Source organism: Apteryx rowi, unplaced genomic scaffold, assembly GCF_003343035.1.
Source record: "Apteryx rowi isolate R43461 unplaced genomic scaffold, aptRow1 scaffold_1428, whole genome shotgun sequence".
NCBI lineage: Eukaryota > Metazoa > Chordata > Aves > Apterygiformes > Apterygidae > Apteryx > Apteryx rowi.
This window is the reverse complement of record NW_020447673.1, coordinates 15,968-29,716: the sequence shown is the minus strand read 5'-3', so window position 1 is coordinate 29,716 and position 13,749 is coordinate 15,968. Positions and strand designations below refer to the sequence as shown.

The 13,749-nt window shown below is 35.3% G+C and overlaps 1 protein-coding gene across 1 annotated transcript in view; it reads left to right on the top strand.

Moving 5' to 3' along the window:
- The first annotated feature begins 611 nt into the window (after positions 1–611).
- The window catches only part of LOC112962165 (coagulation factor XIII B chain-like), a 29,074-nt gene continuing 15,936 nt past the window's right edge, over positions 612–13,749 (top strand). Inside the window, exons 1-12 of the mRNA XM_026058104.1 lie at positions 612–675; positions 2,101–2,301; positions 2,845–3,030; positions 3,467–3,643; positions 3,783–3,959; positions 5,980–6,159; positions 6,504–6,596; positions 7,283–7,465; positions 8,958–9,161; positions 9,625–9,807; positions 10,148–10,337; positions 12,302–12,312. Coding sequence (XP_025913889.1) covers positions 612–675; positions 2,101–2,301; positions 2,845–3,030; positions 3,467–3,643; positions 3,783–3,959; positions 5,980–6,159; positions 6,504–6,596; positions 7,283–7,465; positions 8,958–9,161; positions 9,625–9,807; positions 10,148–10,337; positions 12,302–12,312 — 1,849 coding nt within the window. The remainder of the gene's footprint in view (positions 676–2,100; positions 2,302–2,844; positions 3,031–3,466; positions 3,644–3,782; positions 3,960–5,979; positions 6,160–6,503; positions 6,597–7,282; positions 7,466–8,957; positions 9,162–9,624; positions 9,808–10,147; positions 10,338–12,301; positions 12,313–13,749) is intronic.

Genomic DNA, 13,749 nt, shown 5'->3' with positions numbered 1-13,749 from the left:
TAAAAAATTACTTGTCTTTTTAGGTGATGATGTATAGTAAATGAGATTTATTTTTCCTTGCTTAAAAAAGGGGCTAGTTTTATACTACAAAACTTAGTTACTGCTGTTGTCTGTCCATTATGTTCTTAATGTAAGAGCTTGCAGAATAAATAAAAATATAGAATGAAGCTGTTTTGGTGGGCATGAGGGGGGGAGGGAGTCTTCTATTTCCTCTTATTTTAGCCAAGGTAAATAATCTGATAACAGAATGCCCTTTAAACTTGGAACTCTAGGAGGTTCTGGGTGGGATAGTGTTTAATTAGTGTAAATTGTTCCATAAGTTTGTTGCCTGGTTTCACTGTAAAATGATACTTTCTTTACTGATTCTTTAAAATTCCTATAGAGAAGTATGCCAAACAAAAGTAGAGCTCTGCAAGTCTGGTTAGGGTGTTTGGAGAATTAAAATACATAAAAAGTGTTTTCAGTTCAGTGAAATACTTTTATATCTGTGACTTTTGTAATACACAAGTTATTTGTGAATACCTTTAGTAAATAATTAACTGAATTTTCAAAGTAATACTTAGTAAGTTTTCACAGAATGGTGGAAACTATTGATGGAGACAGTACTGAAGATGAGACTTAAAAGCTGGATTTTCTTCCTAGTTACAATGAGTTTAGGCAAACTCTTTGCAGAAGGTAAAAACACTGAATTCTATTGTTTAAATGTATATTGAATCTAGAACATGCAGTTTAGGTAACTTAAGTGCAATGACTCATAGCTTCACCAAGAATAAACGCAGTTCTTTAAATACAATTTTGTGAGATGGCTAATAATCATGATTAACTGTTGCTACTTATCAGAGCTACAAATTCATACCTAAATTTTGAAGCTGTATAAATGAAAGGTTCAGACTTTTATTTAGAAACAGTTTCTTTAGAAATATATTGAGTAGTTCTTTGAGGCTCTTTATATGTACAAATGGAATTCTGTACTACTAAGCATTATATGTACTAAAGTATTTGATTGAAGTATATTGGCTTGTCACACATTTTATATTCCTGGATTTATGTAGTCTGCCTATCATTTGAACTGCAAGCAAGTTCACAAACCTATGGACTGCTCAGAGTAAGCATTCATTAATTGAAAAGGTATCCCTTTTTGGCATTTCATTTGTATCTGCTAATGTATTTAACTTGAACAGCTGCGATATTTGTTGCAACCTCCTCTGTCTTTACTAGACTTTTGGCCTTATGCAAAACAGTTTAACTTAAACTGATACCCTTTGACAGGTCAAACATTAAAGGTATTTAAGTAGCAACCATTTCCAGCTTCTAACTGCACAGAAATCTTAATGACCTTCAGAGTTTCTTTTATTCAGATATGTTACAGTGGCTGTGTGAAGGAGGGAATTATAACCAAAAAAAAAAAAAAAAAATCTTGACACTTTCTCTAGTAAAACTGCTCTCCATTAAATTCTAGTGACTGTTGAGTGAGGGACCATATTTTCTGTTACTTTTTTTCTAATATTCATAGGGTAAATGTAGCAGTACCAGCCTCTGGTGAGAGTTCTGCTTGATCAGATTAACACTCATAGGTAGCAATTTGGATTTTAAATTTTGATTCTTCAGGTTGGATGGCCTTGGAGAGATTTTCAGAAAAAAAAACATAAGAAACCCAAACAGAAGCATTGTGGGGTGGGTTTGTTTGTTTGTTTTGTGTTTTTAATGCCTTAGTGTTGTGTTCAGCACAACTCCTTTTAAAGCTTTCTATTATCCTCTTATATGCCTACCAGGCAACGTAAATAGATCGTGTGCCCTGGACCCGGCCTTGTTTCATAATTCTGGTACCTTTTGATTTGAATGAGTCTTAAGACCTCTTGCCTAGGATGAATTAAAAAAAAAAAAAATCCATTAGAATAAGCATGCAAACTTAGATGAATCATTTCTAATATAACGAGGACTGCTAAAGACACAAACTCTGACCTTGTAAGCGTTCACAGAATTTCATTCACCTTGTTTGAAAGCCTGAATCAAACCAACTAACTTTAAGCAAGTTAATGTACACAAACATTCATATATGGGATGATACTTTCAGTGAAAAATACTTTTATCTATTTGTAGATAAACCTTGCGATTTGCCACATATAGAAAATGGGAAGATTGCCCAGTACTATTATGATTTCAAAAGTTACTATTTTCCTATGCATAAGGGAAAAAGGCTTTCCTATTCTTGTGTGGCTGGTTATACAACTGAAACTGGGAGTCAAGATGGAAGAATAACTTGTACAGTAAAAGGATGGTCTCCAGTGCCACAATGCTACAGTGAGTTAATTTTATTAATTTCATTATTGCTTCTATCAGGAAAGGGTTTTTTTTTTTTTTTTAATTTGGATTTCCTTGAACATATGGAACAGAAGCTGCAGAACAAGAGGTATAAAATGCATAAGTTAAGACAACAAGGAGAAATCACTCCTTTATCTATATGCACTATATATGTTTATATATGAAACACTTTAACGATAATATATGCATTTTAAGGGCTCTTACCATATGTATTTTTATAAGGACTACAGCCCGGAAAGTCTCATTATTTTGGGAAAACTAAGTGATGGTTCCCTCCCAGGTGTGTATTTGAATCTCCCCGGCTCCAGCTTCCTTGGTTGTTTGTTCCATGTTATTAGCATTTAAAGTATTTATTTGGCGATTGTATTAGAAATTCTTCAACAGATCAAGAAAATAAGGTTAGATCAGGAAGTTAGTTAAAAGTCCCTTTCCCTTGCTTCTCTAGGTACATTAAATTTTTTCAGAGAATGAAAATATTCTGCTAATTCTTTCATCCTAACCAAGTTTTCTCCCTTTATTTAGAAAAATGTAACAAACCTCTTTTGGAAAATGGCATTTTTTATAGTACAGAAGTGTACTTCAAACTACAGGAGAAACTGCAATACGGATGTAATCCAGGCTACTACACTCCAAGCGGTGGTACTGAAGGAGCAGTACAATGCCATCCTGGAGGATGGTCCTCCCAGCCAAGCTGTACTAAAAAAATTGGTATAATCCTGCATTCCTCTTTTTATAATCTTTCTTTATAATTCTGCTGTCCTCACTGTACCTGTAGGGCCAAACTGCCTATATTAGGTTACCATTTGAATAGCCTGAAGTAGGTTCTCAGCTGTTCCTTGCGGAATGAAGTTGTCAGATTTCACAAGCTGCTTGTCTTGTGAATTGGTATGGATAAAATCATATATAGAAAGAATTGATATAAATAAAATTGCATTTTTTCAAATAAATCCATTTCCATCCACATTTTGTTCCTGAATGGAAACTGGGAAACTTATGCAAACTATTGCATTCTTAATTATTCATTATTTGCAAAGATTTTTCTTCAGATATGACTACTTTTCAGGTGAATCTAAGGAAAATGTTACATGAATGACTTTTCTGTTTTCTTCATCTAAAAATTATGCATATGTTTTATTTATTTAAGAATCCTGTCAAGTACCCAATTTGCATCATGGCTACTACTTCACAACACAGAAAGAGCTCCAAGTGAATGAAACACTGCTATATAAATGTGATGAGGGATATCATACTGCTGGAGGAAACACAACAGAAGAAGCAATATGTTTAACACGTGGGTGGTCCCTTACTCCAAACTGCACTAGTATGTGATGGGCTTGAAAATAGCTCTGAACCTGACTTATTCTTTAACTGAACAAAAATTTACAAACTTGTTTTTGTAATCTGCTGGGGAAAAAAAATGCCTTCCTCAAATGGTTTTCCCTGCTGTTTTCTCTTCCTAGAAACAACTTACTGCTCTTTGAGTGCAATAGAACATGGAGGTTTCTATCCTGTGAAGAAAATCTATGACGAGGGAGATGTAGTTCACTTTTTCTGTGAGGAAAATTATTCTTTCAGTGAATCTGACCTAATTCAATGTTATTATTTTGGATGGTATCCAGATCCACCAGTATGTGAAGGTACCTCATATATACTGTTGTAATATGTAAAAGTCGTAGTGAAAGATCAGCACCATCTTTCATGAAATGCTTTATGAACACACAATAAGAAAAAACAGGTTTGTACCCATTTACAACCTAAATAGAATCCAGAGTTAGCAGAAGGCCATGAAACCAAGGTAGCAAGGAGGAAGCAATGACAACTGGAATTCGTCTGCTTCTGCCTGTGTCAGCAGTTTACCTCTAACAATGTAGCAGACACTGTCTCCTAATGTTCCTCTGTGTATTTTGCTGTTATGTCCTGAAGAAGCAGGAAGCAATAATAACAGGGAAGTTGTTCAGCCCCTGAAGCTAAATTTAAGGCATGTTCAAATGATGTGAGAGATTAAGCAAGCATGTTTTAGGAGCTGTGAGAGGTGGGAACATGCCTCTTCAGATCACATTAAGAATAAAAAATTTAAAAAGTTTCTCCTGAGCTTGGGTGTGCAGTAGTTTTAAGAGTTTTACAGCCTCACCAGATTGTACGTATTTTCAACAGAAATAGCTAGAACAATCATCATGAGGTCAGCAACATGCATTTAGCAATTACTAACACTTCTCTAAAGAAGAGATTCTGGATACTGAAGATTCTCAAACAGAAGTTTGTCACAGAAATTATCATAAGTTATCATATCAGTTTATAACAAAAGTTATCATGCACAGCAGAAAAGGCTAGAAATGAACATTTAGGCTACCTTAGAATTCGTAATATTGGTAACATATCTTGATAGTTGTGGGTCGTTATCTTATCTGGACCTTGTTCCATTGATGAAGATTACTTCTGACCCTTAGGATCTCTCCCTGCCGCATGGTAATAAATCCTCTGCTTTTTATGCAAGGTGTGCCGGGTGTTTATGGCAGCAGGGCGAGAGAATCAATCATTTTTATTAATTTAAGCTAAATTTATAGTATTCCTTTCCAATATGTTTTTTACAAGAATTTTTCCCATGGTGTATGCTTTCTAATGCAAATTGAATAATCATTCTGCGTTTAGTACTTGAGACAAAAATTATTTCTTTGGGACCTTGTGGCTTTGTGACTGAATTTGTGAAATTCTGTGCACTCCTAGCTTTGTTCACAGAATGATCTAATGATACTCAAGGTGAAGCATCCATAGTTAGAGCATCCCAGGTTTTATTCTGTGAATAGCTGGAATAAGGAACATGTATTGCAGTATTAAGTTCATTATTTAATAACTTGTTAACTTATAGGCTTAATGCTTAGTTTTCTGTTAGAAAAGGAGAAAAGTATATTTAGCCCTTAAAATATTGATATTTTAAGCACAGTTTTCAGTAAAATAGATGTTTTATAATTCCTTTATAGCTAATCTTATAGGAAACTGCATGATTGAGTAAAAAGATGAAATTAGTATTCCTTTCCTGCAAGACAGAGTTTAAAATGCATTAGAATCTGTCAAGCAGATAACACATAACAGGACCACAGTCCTATATTTATTTTTAGGAGAAAGCAGTAATTTTTCCTAAGTGAGTGCAGAGAAGGTTGGGTGCTCAGGAGAATGAGAACATGACCTAAATCTAGTTTTGAGGATAGATGCACTGATTGCAAACTTCATTTTGGGACAGGAAATTGGGTATGATTACAGCTGCTTCTGTTGAATTAGAAGTGATGAATAAGCATCAACTTCTTAAGCATCAACAACTAAATATTCTACAAATAGATAACATAAAAATCTCCTGGAGGCCTTACTGAGTCTTTGTGCAGAAATATGAGTTTATTTATAACAGTGCAATAGTATATTTCCTCTCTTTTCTATTTATTGAATACAAAATCAATTTTTGTTCTGGGTCTTCATTTTGGTGAGAAAATGAAGGTAAATGGTTACTTTGGATCAGCCTAAAATGTCTTCTGAAGGGTAGGCTTGCATACTGTAAAGTAAAATGAATTGTGTACATGGTTCTGCTTAGTGAAACCTGCTTACTGTTTTGATACCTTGACTAAAATTCTATTATTTGAGCAAACAATATGCGTTTTTTATTTTCAGATATAAGAAATAAATGCCCTCCTCCGCCTCGTCTTCCTCACACCTACATCATCACAGTTTTAAGAACATATCATAATGGAGACAAAGTTCATATACAGTGTCAGAGTAACTTTGAAATGAGAGGCACAGAGGAAATCCAGTGTGAAAAAGGAAAATGGACATCACCCCCCATTTGTATTGGTTAGTAGTTTTGTAAAGACTGGGGCCTAAACAAAAACAATTCTTCAAATAATGTCTTAATTTTCTTGAGAGCCTCAATTTCCATATCTGCAAAACTGTTTTTCTCCTCCTCCATTAAATGCTTGAGAGGAAAAGTGCTGTATACCTTGCAGACAATCCGTTGTTCACAGATTAAGAGACAGGATGACCTAGATGAATTCTTAAGAAACCTATGTTTTGTGGTTTCTCCCCTGGAGTACCAATTTTATTACATCTTACAAAGCAACAAAGTTTCTGTCTGCTTTGGTATTTGAAAACAAATTATTTTTGAGAAATCCATTTCTAAATTTCTGCTGTGGTTTTAGGAACTATGGATAAATGGGAATCTGAGCCACCACCATCACTCGAGGCAGATACAGCAATAAGGGCAAACAAAACATATCACAGGGAAGATATGAGTAAGTGAACATTGTTTTTCTGTTTAATGAGAAATTCAGTTCTCTCTACTGCTATTATAGGTGTTTTATGACTACTCTTCCTACTCTTTTTGCTATAGTACAGTTCCTTACTCTTGAAAGTATTTGCATATGCTACAGATATTAATGTAGCAGTCAGATTGACTGGATCAAAGACCACGGTCACTTGTTTCTAGTGATTGTAAATTACATCTATAAGTCAGTACAGTATTTGTAATTTTGATTACTTCATTCATTAGCATTTACTTTCAGTCATTTTGTATCTCTTCTGTTAGTGCTGCCTAAACATGTAAATTCAGGAGTATTTTGTTGATCCTTTGTTTAGTAGTTCCACTAAGGTTTATTTTGTTTATTGTGAACCCCATAATGGGCTAAGCACTTCAAGCAATAAATAAAGACAGTCTCCTCACAGAAAAACAAATAGTCTATATTTAGTGTAAACTAGCAAGAATCAAGGGACATAGATGAGCATAGAGGGACAATGCCTATCTGCAATTCAGTAAGGCAAATGTACGGTCTCTGGTTTTGAAACTTGAAAAAGAAGTGCTATTAGTATACGCTTTATTTGTACATAAATTTTTGATCCAAGTCTGTTGCTATTCTGATACTATCACTTGTGTCAATATTGTTTTAAAGATCTAATTAGCTATCTCCTGATCTTGTCTTAGATACGCAGCAAAACTGTACCTCTCCACCTGTGATTAGAAATGGTATCCTTCTTGGCCCCTTATTGACAAGTTACAAAAACGGTTCCTCAGTAGAATACAGTTGCCAGCACTACCATTTTTTGAATGGACCTAGTACTGTTTACTGTGAACAAGGAAACTGGACACAACAACCAACTTGCTTAGGTAAGTCTTGCAAGGAAAAAAAGAAAAAGTTTTGTCACATCTAATATAGAAAGATAAAACTGGAAAGGACCTTAAGATACTCCTTTCATGACTGTCTTCTCTTTCATTTGAGCTAGTAAAGATTTCAGAAACATGAGAGTGAAGCAAAATCAAATATAACTAGGTCACTCCTGCTAGATGTCCCTCTGACCTGTTCTTACAAGCCCCCAGTTAAACAGATTCCTCTGTTTTCCTGAGTGAGATATTCCAGAACTTAGCTATACCTATTATCCAGGAAGATTTTCTAATTTCTTAACTCCCTGTATCATCAGTTCAGTGGATTTCTTCCTGTCCTTCTGCAGATATTTAGAAGAAATGACTACAGCCATTTTCATAGTGGCTATTTTAGATATGATTATAATGACAGTTTGGCTTTCATTTTAAAACCTCCAGCCTTTGCTTTTATTTTGTGTTCTTATACCTATCATCTCATTCTGGACCCTGTGAGCTAGTGAAAACTTGTTTCCTATGAATGTTTTATTTTGTCTCCTAAGCATCCAGATAACCACATCGTCCTCTCCGTATTTTCCATTAGATTTCTTTTCAACTCCCTCCTGACCAGACAAGAAATACAGTACATACTGTAATTAGTTTGAAACAATATCAATATTGGTCTGCTGTTATGGTGCTGTCATCAGAATGTGTAACAGCTGTTTCTCCTAGCCTTTCCTTCAGCAAAACATAATAAGGGTCTCTATCAGGCAATGATTTTCAAGGAACTTGTAGAAATTTAATTATTTTTATGACTGTCCCTCTGTGAGGCTTTATTGAAGTTGAACAGTGGTTTCAAAAGCTAATGAGATAACTAACTAGTGGAAAACCAGGTTGCTTGATGTGATCATGACATTAAATTTTCTTGAGAAACCTGTCAAAAAGCAACCAAAAATATTGACCTGGAGTAACCTGAAAAAGCCCAAAGTAAAACACAAAACCTTCAAAAAGGTTTTGTAAGAACTCAAAATACTTTAATCAGTGTCAAAACAAAGAAAAAAGCAAACAAAGAAAATTGTCAAAACACTTCCATAGGCTAATAGTTTAGACCTAGGTCAATAGTTTAAACCTAGAAGTGCTTACCAAGCTGCTGTCAGCGAAACCTGTTAATTTTGATGGATGATTCTTTTCATTATTAAAGCACTTTTCCAGTTACAGTAAACAAGTTATTTTCTTCTTCAACAGTAGACCCAGGTTGCAATATATTTACAAATATTTGTAGAAACAAGATTTTGTCAGAAGTACTTGATTCCTGTGATTTAATGCATATTATTTGTTACGTCAGCCCATTTCTTTATATTTGTATTTATTTTTATACGTCTATACATTCTTTTCCTTGTAGGATACTAAATGCTTTTAGAACTGTTGATTTAGATTTTTCTTTCCTTTCTTAACTCCCGTATGAGGGAGTTAAGAAATCACATGAAATTGGTTTTTATTGAAGTAGACTTTTATATCCTAGAACCATGCACTCTTGATGCAACCAATATGAACAGTAACAACATAGAGCTAAAATGGAAACAGGAAGAATTAATTTTCCTACATGGTGACCTCATAGAGTTTGAATGTAAACAGGGATACAGTTTTCCCCAGACTACCATCTCATCTCCTGGAAGGACACAGTGTAACCATGGAAGAGTGAAATATCCAAAATGCATTGCAAAAGGTAAAACACTAACTACTTTTTGGTTGTCACTTTTAATTCATCAATCTTGGACCTATTTAGGAAGGTTTGCTTCAGCAGTAGAGGCCGAAAATCCATTTTTAAGAAGTTTAGGATTCAACAGTCCCTTGCACAATACAAGTATATTTTTAAATACATCTGAGCATAGAACAATTCGTCTTCCTTTAATGGGGAACGCTGTATGAGGGAGGGAGGAGCTGACCTCCAAGCACAGGGAACTCAGACCTTTGTAGGAACATAGCTTTAAACAGTTAACTGCACACAATGGATTTCTTATGGTTAGAATTAAATAGGAGACTGCCTTCTGATTTGAGACAATGAAATACTAAAAAAATACACTATCTGAGAGTTGTCAATTTTCTAGTGTTGATAGGAATTTAAAGCTGCTGATTTGCTAGTTTCTTATGCTGAATGTTTACAAACATTTTTAACATTATTATTTTAGCTCCTATGGAAAAATGCGGCTCTCCACCTTCTATTGAGAATGGAGCTCTTACTCTCCCACCCCTGACCGAGTACGACAGTGGTTCTTCAGTTCAGTATAGCTGCTCTGACTATCATTCCTTGCAAGGATCTGAGAGGATCTACTGTTCTGAAGGACAGTGGACTTCGCCACCAGTTTGTATAGGTAGGTGTGATAAGATAAATAAGAATTGTGATTTATTTCTGTCTATAATTCAGATACTTAGCATTTGTAAATTGAGTGCTGGCAGCTAGAAATTTAAGATCTCAACTTCATTTTTTTTCAGTTAGAGATGAAAGTTTTAATAGAAGCAAGTGTAAGCCTGTTTGGCTTTTCTTCATAAACATATCTGACATACTTCTGCAGTATTCAAAAATATAGTGATTTCCTGTATAATTTAGTAAGAGAATAGGGAATAATCTAAATTGTATATAGACTCTAGTCAAAATGATGCCATTTCAAAAATAATTAATTTATTAGCATTAAATATTTCTCTTTCCTTTAGAGCCATGTACTTTGTCAAAAAATGAGATGGAGAAAAATAATGTGGTACTGGAAAGGTTTTATGCGAATCAGGTTTACTTTTACCATGGGGATTTTGTTGGATTTTCCTGTAAACAGAATCATTCTGGAGTAGAATCTGGTACAACTTTATTTCGAGTGCAGTGTAAGAGAGGACAGCTGATGTATCCAAGGTGTGTTGAAAGAAGAAAATAAGTCCATATTCATGGAAAAGGTATGTACATGCTCTTTATCTGTAATTAACAGCTGAATTAAGATGGCCTCATATTTTCGAGATCGCTACAATCAGCTTTGAGAAATGATTGTTCAGTGGCATTGTTAGATCCAAGCTGAAGGTGGAGGGATGTGAGAAAGTGTTATGTAGGATGAGGGCTGGGAATGCAGGAGCACAGTGTAACATTGGGATACAGTGTGTGAAAAAAATTAGGACAAAGGCATTCTGTAAGGCTTAGAGTGCTAAATTTGAGAATACCTCACAGGCTGGAGGTCTTGAGCAAAGTGACAAGGTAAGAAGATGCTGAGTATGTAGTCTTCTGTGATGTGAAGATACTGACTTTGCTCGCTGTGATAGCACAAGTGTTTTTGTGATTAGAGCATATAGCTAAATTAAAAGTTAGTTAATTTCATGCCCTTCACAGGGAATGTAAAGTCTAATTTTACAGTGAGAAAGGAGAAGCCTATTTCTGTTGTATATCTTAACAGCAGCCATGTCTCCTTTCATAGGTAAGAAGTTTCCAAAGGAAATGGCTCAAGGGACAGGAAAAAGATAAAGTATTAAAGAAAAGATTGTGTTTAATGGATCTCTTAAAACATTTAAAACATAAAAATATGCAAATTACTCTCAATAATTAAATTGCTTATTATTCTTTAACAAAATAAGCAAACATCTTGGTTTTGCTAATTGAGAGCATTTCAGCTATTAAAGTGCCCAGTCCAGCTGCTTTGTATAACTTTCTATGACCCTTAAATATTGGTACTGTTGGGGCTCTGCCAGTGAACACATTGTGTGACTGAAGATCTGAAGAAAATCCCAGGAATATGGAGAATGTTTGCCTCACATCCGTTGAATATAAATAATAAAAGTGTCACTCTAAAGTCTCTCTTCTGTTTTTTATCTCTAAACCCCATTTTCTGTGATATTGTTGCATGTATGCTCTTTTGATGATTTTACAGTGCTTTTCTGAGTGCTATGTGAATAAATGAAAGAACAAAGAAATTAAGGCATTCAAGAAATAGACATTTCCTTTTTAAATCAAAACCCGGTTGATCATTTGGGAAAAAAAGATTGATGTAAAAGTTATTTACAGTAGCATTCCAACATATTTTTAGAAGATATGACCAAGGCACTGCTTTGTAAGGTGTTATGTAAAATAATGAAGGCAAATAGCAATCAGATAAAACAATTTAGTATAATGAACTTCTTATGTGTGACAAGTAGATCTGAACTTCGTGTTCAGTACAGCATTTATTTATAGGTCATGGTATGAACTATGATGTTTATAATGTAAACCTGTGAGTCTTCCTCAGTTAACTAATGTAAGAACTTAGTTAAACAAAATGATAGGTGATAAGATTTTAACCAGTAAATTGTGGTGTATTGCACATTGTAACCTTCATAGCTGCCATCTAAGTTTGCTATATATCCAGAAACTGTTTGTTCTGAGGCTGAAATATGTAGAAATTCATTTCAGTATCTGAATCTTTACTTCCTAATTATCCCTGTGTCTATGAAAGAGATAAGATAAAATTCTTTCCCTAGAATGTAAAGAGTGTTTAGATGCTGGGATGGATCTCTAAATAACGTAAAATGGCAGTGTATTTGATTGCAGTCAGCAATGGTGATGAGCATCTGTTGAGAATTTTCTTTTGGGCTCAAAAGCTGCTTAAAGCACTTCAGACATGATGAGTCATCATGAACACGTATAGGATATTAACTGAGTAACTAATTCAGCGTGTCCTCAATAGACTACAGTAGGAATAGCCTACTGTCCAGCCACTCCGAACAGGCTATTACTAGGTACAGCACTGCTATGGGGGAAGTTGCCTGACAGCATTGATCCCATGGGCCTTACAAGTTCTTTTGCTCAGATCATGGCTAATTGAACAAATGCTGTTATTCACAATTTTTGTGGCACAGATGTCTTGGAGGTATGTGAGTTTACTCTGCCTTCTTCTGTGACCAGCACTTTTTCCTGCTGCAGACATTAGTTTTTAGCAGAAATACCGGAAAGAGAGATTCTGCTGTTTGCCAGACATTTTGAATATTCTCTCTCTCTATGCAAAGTAGCTAATGTGTAAGTTAGCAAATGACATCAACTGAATAGTCACATTTAGTCTTATTTACTTATTCCTATTGATAAATTCACCTGTAAATTTTCAGTGTCTGCTGCTGCTCAACCATAGAGTGGAAATATACTAGTAAAGGTCAAACCCAATTTTACTAGAAAGGGTAGTAAATTTGATGCATCTGCAGTACTGTACAAACTGCAATGCTAGTTTAACCATTTGGGCACTCATGAATGCATGTGGGAACTGGATGTCATTTGTTATGGCTGCAGACAAATGACTGGGCCCCTGACTAGGCCTTGGCCTGAGGTTAAGCTAACTGAACAGCATGCAGAAACCAACTGGACATGACATGAGAAATTGCTGGACATTACAGAAAAAAATGCAAGCTGACAAAAGTTACTGATAGCATTGCGAGGAATGGCTGGATTTCACAGGTATTTAAGATAGAGTTACACGAGAGCCGAACTTCACAGATAACTGAAGGGGACCACTGGGGACCTTCTGGGGAGCAAAATCTTCAAAGGCCAGCAAGTGCCTATGTAATCATGTCAGTAATACCACACATGGTCAAGATTAGCTGGGTAATGGCATCAGAAATACCAAATCTGTGTACAGATGTAGCAAAACTGGAACTAGTGGGGAAAAAGTAACTAGGGGCAGGATGTTTATTTGGGAGGGAATGTCATGGAGAAAGGGAGGTACAAGCATGGCAAAAAGGAGAATCAAGAAACAGGAAAAGGGTAATACGGAATGCAAGTGATGTAATCGAGTCTCTCCAGGAGTGCCTGTCAAGCAGCTCTGCACTTGATCACCACAGCCTAAAATCAGGACAATCAGGATGAGAGTGCTGCATCTTGGTTTGTGAAGTCTGAAAAAGCTCAGAAATATATAGTGTGTGAAATCTGGAAAAAGAAAGTTTTACAATGTGAATAATACAAAAACAATTGAACACTGAATTCTTACAGAAGTTAATGTGGACAGAAATTAATCAAGTGCTTTCTGGAAGGTACAGAAACTTTGTTAATGACTCCATCTCACTGCCTTAATTTTTCCAGAATATATTAATGCAAATGTGTTGCTAAGTGGTGTGGGAAGACATATAATAGCTACACACACTGCTGTGGTAGCAGAAAAGCTGCTGCAGGCACCAAGCTCAGGCATGCTGTTGCACTAGTGTGGGTGAGATGCTGAAAGCATGTCTGTCAAAAGGCTATGTTTAGTATACATGGAATATAGTGCAAATGGGACTCAAGATGCAAGTCAAAGTGTGTTTCTGAGCTCCTAACTATATTTGGA